Source organism: Ranitomeya imitator, chromosome 8 (genome assembly GCF_032444005.1).
Source record: "Ranitomeya imitator isolate aRanImi1 chromosome 8, aRanImi1.pri, whole genome shotgun sequence".
NCBI classification, from domain to species: Eukaryota; Metazoa; Chordata; class Amphibia; order Anura; family Dendrobatidae; genus Ranitomeya; species Ranitomeya imitator.
In genome coordinates, this window is record NC_091289.1 from 16388975 (window position 1) to 16405297 (window position 16323).

Here is a 16323-nt window from a genome sequence, read left to right on the forward strand (position 1 = left end):
TATACTCCAGAGCTGCACTCACTATTGTGCTGGTGCAGTCACTGTGTACATACAGGATCAGTAATGTAATGTATGTACACAGTGACTGCACCAGCAGAATAGTGAGTGCAGCTCTGGGGTATAATACAGGATGTAACTCAGGATCAGTAATGTAATGTATGTACACCGTGACTGCACCAGCAGAATAGTGACTGCAGCTCTGCAGTTGGTATAACATAGTCTATTGTCCTTACTTACCTTTCTGAACCCTCCACCATATGTATTAATGTCCTGTAGGGTTTTTCCGTTGAGTAAAGGCCTCATTATGGGGAACATGTGGTGAAGATTTCCATCCACAATAACAATCAGACCTTATATCGTTTCCTCGCTTTACACCGATCCATCAGCTGTTTCTTATAATGTTGAATAGGTTACAGAACACAGAATTTTCCAATCTTGTTTGCACTGGGATTATTGGCGTCCCCCATTCCCCAGGAGTGAGGTCATACATGTGCTTCATGCGGAAAAGAATAATCCAAAGGATCCAGTTAGGAAATATCCTGGAGCCGCCAACCCCAGTACTGTAATAAACCTGCTATAAAAGATGACCCCAAAGCCGGGGGTCCTGGTACAGGTGACTGCGGCCATTGGGGCATCCTGTCCCTCCATTCAGGACCACAGACTCCAGTATGTCCATAAAGTGGAGCAAAACTGGGCAGAACCCCAATTTCTAGCAGTCCTAAAAGGTCCTGCATTTGGATGGAGTTCCCCTTTAACAATAGTTTATTCTACTTTCGTAAAGTTTTTGGTGTTTTTTATTATATATATATATATATATATATATATATATATATATATATATATATATATATATATTCACCATTCTGGTCGGAGTTTGTTGTTTCTAGATGTTGGTGGCCGATTCATCTGTTCCAAGTCTTTGGAAAACATCTGCATAAAAAATGAACACGTTTCTAGTCTCCTGGAGGGGTTTTTACGTCTGATTTTTGTTTTTGTGCAGATTTTGTGAATGTGAATTTTTGGCTCTAAATTGTTAAAAAAAATTCTTTTAAAAATGAAGAGCGACTTTGATTTGGGGCAAAAAAAAAAAAAAAAAAATCATGGACCTCGAGCGCCTCTTTGAAGAATTAGAAAAAAAATGCAAATGATGATGAATCGATTTCCCCCCCCCAAAAAAAAAAAAAAAAAGCTTGTTCCACTGACTCCATTTCTCCAGAAATCCCTGGTTCTTCTCTAAACACACCACAAGTTTCAGGCATCTAATAACATAACAATGCCGGGGTTTCCTCCTCCACATGTTGTACCCATTAGTGGATGGTGGTTAACCCCTTAAATACGGTGTCAGGAAGTCTGTCCACCCTCGCCTGCTGGGTGCATTACGGACAGCGCACATCTGGAGCTGATACATAGGACGGTGCACCGCGCTGACAGGGATGACATCAGTGTGAACCTAAAACCCAACATGCAGAACTTTTTTTTTCTCCCACTGAAGTTGACCCTAATCTCCTGGCATGTCACAGGTAAAGGTCCAGAGAGCTGAAATCAGAGCTATTGGGGGTGGAGGGGTCTGCTTCACTTCTCCCTGTACAATGGTGTGCCCACCTGTACTGTGACATCACTGTGTGTTATTGTGTTATCCCTGTACTGTGACATCACTGTGTGTATTATCTCTGTACTGTGACATCACTGTGTGTATTATCCCTGTACTGTGACATCACTGTGTGTATTATCCCTGTACTGTGACATCACTGTGTGTATTATCCCTGTACTGTGACATCACTGTGTGTATTATCCCTGTACTGTGACATCACTGTGTGTATTATCCCTGTACTGTGACATCACTGTGTGTATTATCCCTGTACTGCGACATTACTGTGTGTATTATCCCTCTACTGTGACATCACTGTGTGCATTATCCCTGTACTGTGACATCACTGTGTATTATCCCTGTACTGCGACATTACTGTGTGTATTATCCCTGTACTGCGACATCACTGTGTGTATTACCCTGTACTGTGACATCACTGTGTGTATTATCCCTGTACTGCGACATTACTGTGTGTATTATCCCTCTACTGTGACATCACTGTGTGTATTATCCCTGTACTGTGACATCACTGTGTGCATTATCCCTCTACTGTGACATCACTGTGTGTATTATCCCTGTACTGTGACATCACTGTGTATTATCCCTGTACTGCGACATTACTGTGTGTATTATCCCTGTACTGCGACATCACTGTGTGTATTATCCCTGTACTGCGACATTACTGTGTGTATTACCCTGTACTGTGACATCACTGTGTGTATTATCCCTGTACTGCGACATTACTGTGTGTATTATCCCTCTACTGTGACATCACTGTGTGTATTATCCCTGTACTGTGACATCACTGTGTGCATTATCCCTCTACTGTGACATCACTGTGTGTATTATCCCTGTACTGTGACATCACTGTGTATTATCCCTGTACTGCGACATTACTGTGTGTATTATCCCTGTACTGTGACATCACTGTGTGCATTATCCCTCTACTGTGACATCACTGTGTGTATTATCCCTGTACTGTGACATCACTGTGTATTATCCCTGTACTGCGACATTACTGTGTGTATTATCCCTGTACTGTGACATCACTGTGTGTATTATCCCTGTACTGCGACATCACTGTGTGTATTATCCCTGTACTGCGACATCACTGTGTGTATTATCCCTGTACTGCGACATCACTGTGTGTATTATCCCTGTACTGCGACATCACTGTGTGTATTATCCCTGTACTGCGACATCACTGTGTGTATTATCCCTGTACTGCGACATCACTGTGTGTATTATCCCTGTACTGCGACATCACTGTGTGTATTATCCCTGTACTGCGACATCACTGTGCGTATTATCCCTGTACTGTGACATCACTGTGTATTATCCCTGTACTGCGACATTACTGTGTGTATTATCCCTGTACTGCGACATCACTTTGTGTATTTCCCTGTACTGCGACATCACTGTGTGTATTATCCCTGCACTGTGACATCACTGTGTGTATTATCCCTGCACTGCGACATCACTGTGTGTATTATCTCTGCACTGCGACATCACTGTGTGTATTATCTCTGTACCGTGACATCACTGTGTGTATTATCCTGTACTGTGACATCACTGTGTGTATTATCCCTGTACCGTGACATCACTGTGTGTATTATCCCTGCACTGTGACATCACTGTGTGTATTATCCTGTACTGTGACATCACTGTGTGTATTATCCCTGCACTGTGACATCACTGTGTGTATTATCCCTGTACTGTGACATCACTGTGTGTATTATCTCTGTACTGTGACATCACTGTGTGTATTATCCCTGTACCGTGACATCACTGTGCGTATTATCTCTGTACTGTGACATCACTGTGTGTATTATCCTGTACTGTGACATCACTGTGTGTATTATCCTGTACTGTGACATCACGGTGTGTGAAAAGACAACCCCATTTATAGTGCAGTGGGGGCTTCGTTCTGTGTCTCTGGGGTCTTACTTGCTGTAGGGTCTTCACCAAACCTACAAATGACATCTCTCTTATTATTCCGCTCTACATAAAACCTTATTTTGCATTTTGCTCTTTGCTGCTGATTGTTATGTTGTACATAAAAGATGACGTCTGGATGAATGGCGCAGGTCCCTGCTCTGTTATCGCTGTTTATTTTCACTGTGTGGTCACCACCTGCTCAGGCCGCCCAGGAGGACTTTAACCCCTAGTCTGCCACTTCAGGACGCCTAGGCTCTAATACAAAATCTACAACCGTCAACATCCCCCCCTCCCCAAAACATCACAACTAGTGTATAAACACCACTACACCTTTGCGCTATCACTTTAAAATAGCAGTGGCCAAATAAATAACACCGCTATATAGTGTGCAAAAAAAAATATCACCTTTTATAGAGGGATTTTTTCCAAAAAGTATAAGAAATTAAACAATATTCCAGAGATTAAAAAACCTAAGTCTATTTATGAATATTCAAAAAATATAAATAATCATAGTTTTCAAGTTTTTTAACCATTTATTGGAAGAAAAAAAGATAATATGGCTCTTAATATTGTGTTATGCATGAGGCATCGAGCAGGGGGCTGAATATTTGCTCCAAAACCTTAAATAAATCAAGACCCCAAATGCTAAGAAAAAACATCTTCGAAGATGGAGAGATCAGCATATGGTTCATATTTGCCCTAAATTCCAGGGATTTTGCAGCTTTTCTCACAATTTCTAACAGAATGACATATAGATTTACAAGCATTGTTACTACTTGACCATAATTAACCTGTTTTTTTTTTACATTTCTTAGAACTGAACAGTAAAAAGGTTTAAAAACGTGTGCTAAATTATATGAAAATCGACTTTTCTGGCTAGAAAATTCTGTATACCAGCAGACACCACTAGGGGGAGCTCACTGTACACAGGTGTCTACAGTAACCACATAAATCCATGTGTAGGGAGCTCCACCTAGTGGTGACTGTTAGCTACAATATTGGACAGAGCCTTGGTCAGTGAGAAGTTAGTAAAAGTCACTACAGGAGATTTTCCCATAAAATAAATAAATTAATCATTTTCTAATTTAATAATTTTAATTTTCCAAATGTTCTCTGAAAAAGGGAAGCTGCAAAACTGGTTGGTATAAGAAGGCTGATCCTTCTGATCTAGTGCCAGTCTTGAGAACTCCCCCTCGATGTCATGTCGTCATTTCCATTTTATCCATTCTGCTGAATGCAGTCATGTGTGTCAGGACCAGGGCAGATATCGAGGCTTGCCAAGCATTGTTACCCGCCCGTCCTGGAAACATATTTTCTCTTTATTTGAGCTATCATTTGGCTCCAATGCAGTCGGCTCTTGTTTGCTCTGTTGTGGTAACGGCCTCCTACAAGTGGCATTGAACTTCTCTTTTGATGTAATAAAAGTGGACAGCGAGGGATGTGCGAAAACAAATCCTCTGAGCAACTGGGGATTTTCCTATGGCTGAAAAGTCATTTATGTGTCCGTGGCGCCCTCACCAACATCAAGCAACATGTGAGTATAACAGCAGCTTATCGTACACAGACTATAATACTGCCCCCTATGTACAAGAATATAACTACTATAATACTGCCCCCTATGTACAAGAATATAACTACTATAATACTGCCCCTATGTACAAGAATATAACTACTATAATACTGCTCCTATGTACAAGAATATAACTACTATAATACTGCCCCTATGTACAAGAATATAACTACTATAATACTGCCCCTATGTACAAGAATATAACTACTATAATACTGCCCCTATGTACAAGAATATAACTACTATAATACTACCCCTATGTACAAGAATATAACTACTATAATACTGCTCCCATGTACAAGAATATAACTACTATAATACTGCTCCCATGTACAAGAATATAACTACTATAATACTGCTCCCATGTACAAGAATATAACTACTATAATACTGCTACTATGTACAAGAATAACTACTATAATACTGCCCCTATGTACAAGAATATAACTACTATAATACTGCCCCTATGTACAAGAATATAACTACTATAATACTGCCCCTATGTACAAGAATATAACTACTATAATACTGCTCCCATGTACAAGAATATAACTACTATAATACTGCTCCCTATGTACAGGAATACAACTACTATAATACTGCCCCTATATATAAGAATGTAACTACTATAATACTATGCAATTGTTACCATCCACCTCTCGTGTCTCCCCTTCTCCTCATAGTTTGTAAGCTTGCGAGCAGCAGGGCCCTCATTCCTCCTGGTATCTGTTTTGAACTGTATTTCTGTTATGCTGTAATGTCTATTGTCTGTACAAGTCCCCTCTATAATTTGTAAAGCGCTGCGGAATATGTTGGCGCTATATAAATAAAAATTATTATTAATTATTATTATTATACTATAATACTGCTCCTATGTTCAAGAATACAACTACTATAATACTGCCCTCATGTATAAGAATACAACTACTATAATACTGCCCTCATGTACAAGAATACAACTACTATAATACTGCCCTCATGTACAAGAATGCAACTACTATAATACTGCCCTCATGTACAAGAATACAACTACTATAATACTGCCCTCATGTACAATAATTCAACTGCTATAATACTGCTCCTATGTACAAGAATACAACTACTATAATACTGCCCTCATGTATAAGAATACAACTACTATAATACTGCTCCTATGTACAAGAATACAACTACTATAATACTGCTCCTATGTACAAGAATACAACTACTATAATACTGCCCCTATGTATAAGAATACAACTACTATAATACTGCCCCTATGTACAAGAATACAACTACTATAATACTGCCCTCATGTATAAAAATACAACTACTATAATACTGCCCTCATGTATAAGAATACAACTACTATAATACTGCTCCTATGTACAAGAATACAACTACTAGAATACTGCCCCTATGTACAAGAATACAACTACTAGAATACTGCCCCTATGTACAAGAATACAACTACTAGAATACTGCCCCTATGTACAAGAATACAACTACTATAATACTGCCCTCATGTATAAGAATACAACTACTATAATACTGCCCCTATGTACAAAAATACAACTACTATAATACTGCCCTCAAGTATAAGAATACAACTACTATAATACTGCCCTCAAGTATAAGAATACAACTACTATAATACTGCCCTCAAGTATAAGAATACAACTACTATAATACTGCCCCTATGTACAAGAATACAACTACTATAATACTGCCCCTATGTACAAGAATACAACTACTATAATACTGCCCCTATGTACAAGAATACATCTACTATAATACTGCCCCTACGTACAAGAATACAACTACTGTAATACTGCCCTCATGTATAAGAATATAACTACTATAATACTGCCCTCATGTATAAGAATACAACTACTATAATACTGCCCTCATGTATAAGAATACAACTACTATAATACTGCCCTCAAGTATAAGAATACAACTACTATAATACTGCCCCTATGTACAAGAATACAACTACTATAATACTGCCCCTACGTACAAGAATACAACTACTGTAATACTGCCCTCATGTATAAGAATATAACTACTATAATACTGCCCTCATGTATAAGAATACAACTACTATAATACTGCCCTCAAGTATAAGAATACAACTACTATAATACTGCCCCTACGTACAAGAATACAACTACTATAATACTGCCCCTACGTACAAGAATACAACTACTATAATACTGCCCTCATGTATAAGAATACAACTACTATAATACTGCCCTCAAGTATAAGAATACAACTACTATAATACTGACCTCAAGTATAAGAATACAACTACTATAATACTGCCCTCAAGTATAAGAATACAACTACTATAATACTGCCCTCAAGTATAAGAATACAACTACTATAATACTGCCCCTACGTACAAGAATACAACTACTATAATACTGCCCCTACGTACAAGAATACAACTACTATAATACTGCCCTCATGTATAAGAATACAACTACTATAATACTGCCCTCAAGTATAAGAATACAACTACTATAATACTGACCTCAAGTATAAGAATACAACTACTATAATACTGCCCTCAAGTATAAGAATACAACTACTATAATACTGCCCCTACGTACAAGAATACAACTACTATAATACTGCCCCTACGTACAAGAATACAACTACTATAATACTGCCCTCAAGTATAAGAATACAACTACTATAATACTGCCCTCAAGTATAAGAATACAACTACTATAATACTGCCCCTACGTACAAGAATACAACTACTATAATACTGCCCTCAAGTATAAGAATACAACTACTATAATACTGCCCTCATGTATAAGAATACAACTACTATAATACTGCCCTCAAGTATAAGAATACAACTACTATAATACTGCCCCTATGTACAAGAATACAACTACTATAATACTGCCCCTACGTACAAGAATACAACTACTGTAATACTGCCCTCATGTATAAGAATATAACTACTATAATACTGCCCTCATGTATAAGAATACAACTACTATAATACTGCCCTCAAGTATAAGAATACAACTACTATAATACTGCCCCTACGTACAAGAATACAACGACTATAATACTGCCCCTACGTACAAGAATACAACTACTATAATACTGCCCCTATGTACTAGAATACAACTACTATAATACTGCCCCTATGTACAAGAATACAACTACTATAATACTGCTCCTATGTACAAGAATATAACTACTATAATACTGCTCCTATGTACAAGAATATCACTAATATAATACTGCTCCTATGTACAAGAATATAACTAATATAATACTGCTCCTATGTACAAGAATATAACTACTATAATACTGCTCCTGTAGGGGCAAGAATGAAATGAAATATGGAAACTCCACTGCTGTCACCATACATCATTCTGGTCAGGAAGTATATATATTTGTGTGTATCTAATATATAATTGCCTAGAATACTACTTCCTGCAATTTGTGCCAACTTCCGTGGCTTTGTCCGGAGCTAATGTCCGGAGATAATGTCCGGAGATAATGTGCGGAGCTAATGTGCGGAGATAATGTCCGGAGATAATGTCCGGAGATAATGTGCGGAGCTAATGTCCGGAGCTAATGTCCGGAGCTAATGTCCGGAGCTAATGTCCGGAGCTAATGTCCGGAGATAAGTGACGTCAACAGTGTCCAGTGTCTGATTGGTTGCCGCCTGCTGCGAGCGACCAATCAGAAACGTGCCGTACTGTGACACACTCCGCCCGCCATTTTGGTGTGATTTTTGAATTTTTACCTCACAGCAAGTTTCTACTGCGTGGAGGCGGGCCCAGTGACGTTGCTCTTCAAGCTCCTGCCGAATTTCGTCAAAAAAATGATAATACCATTTACCAAAACAATATATATTTAGTTGTGAAGTGGTTCAGTGATATTTTCACACCAATTTTGAACTTTTGTTTGGTGTTTTCTCCATATACTGCCTATTATTTTTGTTCTTTCTTACTATTATTTATTAATTGTATTATTCTTACATTTGAATAAATAAAGTATATATGGATTCTAGACTCCCGATTCTTTAGAATCGGGCTGCCATCTAGTATATATATATTTGGCTCTGATCTATATGAAGCGATACAACATTCTCAGTAAGGTCTGTGGTCCCATTATAGAGGTAGCGTTGACCTATTTTCTCGACCCTTTCACTTCTACCTCGGTTCTGCATTATCCATTATGAGAGGAAAGAATGTGAGATCCGGTTTCCTCGGCATGAAACGCCCGGTTCTTAGTAATATAATGATAACTGAGGTTGTATGACCACATGAAAATATTATACACTGTAACAACGGAGCCAATTTCCTCAGTTCTCTCGCTTCACGTTAGTAGAAAATTTATTTTTTAGGCCATGAAAAATTTCCATGAAAAACCATCACCTTCTTTTAACCTGTAATTTTAGGCTTTATCATTTCCAGTTTTTTCCATTTCACATGTTCAATTTTTTATTATTACCTGCCACTAAAAGATTTACGGTTCTCTTGTTCCAATACATCTAAACTTAGCAAATCTGCTTCATTTTTTTTTTTAAAGAAATTTCATTAAAAATCCTGTGTATGCAGCTTTTAGGCACATCCATGTGTCTCCATGGTGACAGACTACAAACGAACGCTTTGTAGTCTGGACATTCCGACATGTATTTTTCCACTTTCTCAGCCTTTGTTCCTACAATTTGTAAGTTACCAAGAAGCAAAAGAAGAGAAAATGTCAGTCCATCAGTAGAAGCTTAAAGACCTCGGTGACTTCCTAGTTAAAGGGACGGTGTTTTATATGGTTTCATCAAACCCTGAAACATCCCTGGAACTCATGCAAGTAGTCATCAGGGTGGAATCTGGACTTTTTTTTTGTTTAGCCTTTAATGCATTAAATTACGGAAATATGACGAAACTGTTAACATTCATGTTTATTGTTCATTTAACTATGATATATATTTGTTTATTGAGATTTCGGGATATTTGCTGATACATTTATATACATTGCATATACAATAGCAAGAAGTGGACTGATAACGGACGATTGGATTTGAAGTCAATGTTACCCCGGTCCGATCAGAAGTCCATGGTGATCTACGGCGGCACCTAGAATATTGGCGCTTTCATGGTACATGACGTATACTCATTGTATATAATACTGACTTTAACACATTGGAGTCAAAAGAACCAAAGAGCAGCAGATTTGTCCAAACTGTTGTGTCCTTTTAGCATCCTCCATAACCAGAGGAATAGACGGGATTACGAGTCCATCCGATTCCCAGTTGCTTTCTTCGTTGGTCTCGATATGATCTTCTTGCTCTGTTTGGGGTGATCTATATCCAGACTTTTGTCCTTATCCAGAAGCTGCTTGGACAGAACTTCTTTCTTGATGTCCTCGGTTGCCTGGCGCAAGGCTCGTTTTAGGTTCTTCACTTTCTCTCGAAGATGTGCGTTGGCTTTTTCCAGGAATCTGACTTTTTGGGATAAAGTTTTTGACCGTTCTTCTTCCTCTAGTAAGGCCCTCTGTACCGAGTCACACATCAGCTTCAAGAAAGAGGATACAAGATATCAGACATGCAGTTTAACATCATCTGAAAATGACCAATTGTTTAATTAATTTTTTGTATTGAACGTATTTTTTTCTGTCCTGCCGGCCATGGGAGCAGGACGCCAGCATATCCCGGACGGTTCTACAGCCCCAGGACGCAGGTACGACCATTGGCCACCAATGACTGGCACTATTCTGACTATAAGTACAAAGCAGCACGTATACCTTACCCTACCAGATACGGAAAATAGATCACATACAAAAAGCAAAACTTTTTATTACACAGGACTCTACCGGGCCTCCATTCAAAGCCTGTTAAGGTTACCTCTGACTTATTATCATCACCTGGTACATTTCATATCCTCCAAAGGAAACCATTTACTTATAGCCTACCATTATCCGCATGGAAGCTTATATACAGCCGTTCCCTAACCCTGGCTCCCATTCCTTTTGAACCCAAGTAAACCCCATGATTAAGACCCGGGAGGGTCGAAACGTCGGGTGTCTCTACTTTACTGGGTTTTGGACCAATTTTTGTAACTTGACACTTTTTTGTCTAAAATAAAATTCCACAGATGGTTGCAAATCATTCCATTAGAGTGTGCCGTGAATTTTTGCTATTTATTTTCAGGGACCACAACGGTCCGTTCTACCAGCACCTCGCTTCTACAGTGACCTTGAGTGCACACCAATACCTACTCTACTCTGATGATAATGATACTGCTGAAAACTCTTCCTGAAAGAACAGGACAAAGGACATCACCTATTGTGATTAGTGGATCCTGTATTATCAGACGTCATCTCTTATTGTAATCCTGCCTCTGATGATAATGAGACTGCTGAAAACTATTCCTGAAAGGACAGGACAAAGGACATCGCCTATTGTGATTGGTGGATCCTGTCTTATTAGACATTATCTCTTATTGTAATCCTGCCTCTGATGATAATGATACTGCTGAAAACTCTTCCTGAAAGGACAGGACAAAGGACATCACCTATTGTGATTGGTGGATCCTGTCTTATCAGACGTTATCTCTTATTGTAATCCTGCCTCTGATGATAATGAGACTGCTGAAAACTCTTCTGGAACGGACAAAACAAATGAGATCACCTATTGTGACTGGTCGATCATGTGTCATCAGCTGGGTATATAGGTGTTACTCACACTTGTACTCCTGCCTCCGATAAAGAAACTGCTGAAAACAGCAAAGTATGGGTTAAAAAAAAATATTGTAATCTTGAAATTTTGACTTGGCCTTTTTTTTTTTTTAAATAAAGATCGTGATCTGAAAAAAAAAAGACAAAATATATTTTAAAAAATCTGTATTTTAACAATTGGTCGTTTTCGGATTAGACGTTCCATTTAATAAGACGATGAAACTCAATGATACGAGTCAGGTATTAAGAAGCAGAAGTTGAAGATACAATGAACGGCGCCAACTTGGAGGCGATTGTAGACATCTTGTATCTTAAGATGTGGTGGAAAAGATGAGATTCCAGGAATATTCAGTTTTTAGAAGCCGGAGAAGACTGAAGACGTATGGAACCGGGCCAAGTGCTGATCTAGATAAGATCTATAACCAGTAAAGGTGACCGTACACACGAGACGGGCGAATGCTCAGCTGACACCTCTCGCCCCGGACGATCACTCTTGTGCTTTTATTGGAGAACGAGGAGTTAGCAGCTTCTAGACGCCTCTGGCTGCGGCGTATCGGCCTTGAGAATAAAAGGATCGAGTGATGAAGACAAGCTGTCCGATTCTTATCTCCGATGACCTCATCTGATGGAGGAGCCTTGGAGGCCCCTATGTACAACAGATGGCTGACAGGTCAGCTAAGGTTTGTGTGGAGCTTAAGTAGCTGTAGAACAAAGGGGTCAAACTTTGGAGTTGTTGGACAGGACTCCTATCTGAGAAACTCCATGAAGTGTGTCGAGTTTTAAGAAGCCGGAGTGATGTCACCATACTAGGTTGGACACAACTCTACTGCATGTATCAGAGAAGGTTACTCTCATGATCTCTTTTCAAGAGCGCACCGCTCCACAGTCTCCCAGGGCAGTAACAGTGCGCTTGTGCACACCTGACCAGTGGCATTGTCGCACTTATAACCCGGACTCTGCGCCCTCCCATGATACAAGCAGAGGTAGTTTTGCCTTAGTGCAACATCGGTGGAGCGCAGGGGAACCGAAGTTGGATGGATCCAATGATCCATCCACGTGCTCCTTGCCTAAGACACCGACCCTTCTGATAGACTGCAGCGGTGGCCACTAATCTAGGCAAAGAGCACACAATAGAAATAAAAATCCCTCTCTCCTTGACCATGAAGAGGATTTTTAATAAAGAGGTAGATTACAAAGTTGCTGGTTTTTATAAGCACTTTGCAATTTTACCTATTTATGATGATGAGAAAAGAAAACCTTTTAAGAAAGTAAAAACTTTGAAGCTTTGGATAAAATGTTGTAAAGATGTTGGAAAAGATCCTATGAAACGTAGAGTCTGAGAATCTAAAACAATGCATATTGTATTCGTAGAACATTCCATAAAATGTTACAACTTTTTTGGTTTTGAGATTTAAGAAGTCGGAGAAGATTCTGCAAAAAAAAAAAAGTGATAATAATAGAAGTCACAAAAAAATAGAACAAAGTAATAATCCGGATAAAATTCTACAAACTTTTTTCTAAGTTATGTTGCCGTAGAAGAAAGGTGCCGAACTCGGAGTTGTTGGACAAGACTCTGGTTGTTCTAAAAAACTGCAGGAAATTAGCAGAGTTTTAAGAAGCTGGAGAAGAAGGTGAAGAAATCGACCAGTTATGATGAAGTCAGAAACCTCGCTGAGACGTGTAACGTGCTGGGACAGGTGAAAAATGAACATACACAAAGGGTCAATGGTTAAGAGGCTGGATGGGATCTACAGATGTTATCAAATGCTGACGAAGAAACCTTGAAATGCGTCACATTTAGGGTATCGGGAAAACTTTACTAAATGAACCAGAAAATTTGGAGAAGACTCTGATATGTGTCAAAGATTTGCTGCCCAAGAAGAATCCAGAGTGTCGCGTGCTAAGAAGCGAACAGTGAAATACTAAGACGTCAGATGTTACCATGATCTGTCAAGTTTAAGAATCAGGAGAACCAGGTCAAAGATGACAAAGCGAATGGTGTGAAGTTTTAAAGGGAATCTGTCAGGAGGAACATTCCTAAGTCGTCTACATGAACGTGGAGGTCATAGTGAAAGGGGGTCTTACCGGTGGGAGACATGTAGACCAGAAGAGCAGATTGTCGGTCATTACATGTCTCACGTTGGTAATGCCTCCTTTTATCTATAATTAGCTCCGGGGGGTAGATCCTCAGAGAGATCTATGTCCGGCCCATAGATCTTAATGGCTCATTTACATATTAAGAAAAATGTGGATTTCTCTCGAATTAGATATCGGATCGCAGATATCAAGGTATCATTTTATCCAGCTTCCTATGACCTACATGCCGATATAGACGACTTAGGAAGGGTGATCCTACCGACAGATTCCCTTTAAGAAACTGAATCACATGTACAATATCTGTGATATAGTTAGCAAATACTTCAAAAGATGTCGTTTTTGGACAAGCTTCTTCAGAAGTTGGCAAGATTCTACGAAATACCAGGACCTCAAAAAAATGCATCACAAATTTTACGAAAGCTTTATAAAATGTGATTAATAATGGTTGATTTGAGATGATTCCAAGATATGTGTCAGGTAAGAAGAATCCCGGAGAAAACTGTGCGAAAGGGGTCAAACTTTTAGAGAAGTTACGAAACTTGACATGATTGGTGGAAATGGTGGAGCAGACGCTGACAAGGGTCTCAGATATTAAGGAGCTGAAGAGGACGATGTTGGTGAAGTGAGGGTGTGGAAGTTATTTTTTGAGAAGACTCCAAGAAGAATGACAAATGTTAACAAGGAGTGAAAGACTCCTGTGAAATATGCCTGTAAATCCAAATATCACGGAGCTGGAGAACCTGGTAGGAAAATTGAGGAGAAGCTGGAGCAGATGCCAGGACTTGTCCCAGGTATAGACATTTGTGACCAGATCTGAAAAGGTTGAAGAACATGAAATGTGTCAGACAAGAAATAAAAAAAATCAGAAGAAGCTCAGAAACAGAAGGACCTACAGAAAGAAAACAACATGGCACGAGACTCAAGGAGGTTCCTCAAGACCAGACGACTGTCCACTCACCCTGCTGTCCTCTTGAGCTTCCCAGTCCGGGGAGTAAATCTGTGGATCTATTCCGGCTGCGCAATTAGAAAACTGGAATATATTTGCAAATATGCGATTATTTTCCGGTGTGTTGGGGAAGATGGGATCTTGAAAATTGACGCCGTGTGGAAGGAGATTATAATTTTCATCCATCCTGTGGGAAAAGAAAGAGAAGAGGTTAGTCAAGAAGATCCATGAAAGAAACAAGACTTTTTGACCAAGCAGAACGTGTATTTTTTGGGTGTGATTTTTTTTTTCTATTCATTTTGGGTGGTAAGTGCCATGAAACAGTCTCAGGATTCACCCTGCGCTCATCCCGGTAGTTCAGTTGCGTCAAGGACTAAATCTCTTGGAAAACAAACGCTCCAAGGAAACGAATTCCAGCACCGGCAACCAAGAGTCTTGGGAAAACCAACATGACAAGTGCTCCTCATACGTGATCTAGAAGGAGCACCAAATCCATAACTCGCCCTTTTCTCAGCCGAGAACTGGATACAGTTGTATCTGGAGCAGACCATGCTCTGTGAGCTAAACGGCCTCCAGACTGATCCACTGTAGCAAATTGGTGCGGCTGCCGCCAAATGTATATAATTGTATAAGCCCGAATCCAGGATCCGTTAATCACGGTTCAGTCTGGATTCCAGATCCACAATTGGATGCAAAATTAGCTGCACAATAATAGTCCATGTTTCCGGAATATTTTAAAGTATAGATGTAAAGAATTATAGACTTTCGGGTAATTCCTGCTCTTTATTTTGTCTGGCACAGAAGTGAAGCCTGAGATCCGCGGCCGGCAAACAAAGGCGCAGAACTCCGAGCGAGAAAATGTGTTCTGTATCAACCTGTAAGTCATAAAGAGTCCCGGAGGGAACCGAGCGCAGCTTCCTGCCCAGAGACTGAAAACGTACAGCAATTCTATACAGATGGGAAACATACAGGAGCCGAAGGGGGAGCAGAGAACGTGGAGGGCTGCAAGAAGGAGGGAGACGCAAAGTGTGACCTCATATACCCACAACGGGGAAATCGCGGACGGCTCCTATGTAAGAGAAATAACTAGAATATAACTTCTATAATACTGCCCCCATGTACAAGAATATAACTGCTATAATACTGCCCCCTATGTACAAGAATATAACTTCTATAATACTGCCCCCATGTACAAGAATATAACTGCTATAATACTGCCCCTATGTACAAGAATATAACTACTATAATACTGCTCCCTATATACAAGAATATAACTACTATAATACTGCCCCTATGTACAAGAATATAACTACTATAATACTGCTCCCTATGTACAAGAATATAACTACTATAATACTGCCCCCTATGTACAAGAATATAACTACTATAATACTGCCCCCTATGTACAAGAATATAACTACTATAATACTGCTCCTATGTACAAGAATATAACTGCTATAATACTGCTCCTATGTACAAGAATATAACTACTAT

General features: G+C 39.4%; 2 protein-coding genes across 3 annotated transcripts in view; one reads left to right on the forward strand and one right to left on the reverse strand.

The window, feature by feature from the left end:
• CAMK1 (calcium/calmodulin dependent protein kinase I) overlaps nt 1-16209 on the forward strand; it is a 129866-nt gene extending 113657 nt beyond the window's left edge. Inside the window, exon 12 of the mRNA XM_069736427.1 lies at nt 15631-16209. Coding sequence (XP_069592528.1) covers nt 15631-15710 — 80 coding nt within the window. The 3' untranslated portion in view covers nt 15711-16209. The remainder of the gene's footprint in view (nt 1-15630) is intronic.
• LOC138647433 (coiled-coil domain-containing protein 3-like) overlaps nt 9997-16323 on the reverse strand; it is a 28624-nt gene continuing 22297 nt past the window's right edge. For both annotated transcript variants that reach the window (XM_069736432.1, XM_069736431.1), the window contains 2 exons: nt 14842-15016; nt 9997-10624 (listed from right to left, as the gene is read on the reverse strand). In XM_069736432.1, coding sequence (XP_069592533.1) covers nt 10340-10624; nt 14842-15016 — 460 coding nt within the window. In that variant the 3' untranslated portion in view covers nt 9997-10339. The remainder of the gene's footprint in view (nt 10625-14841; nt 15017-16323) is intronic.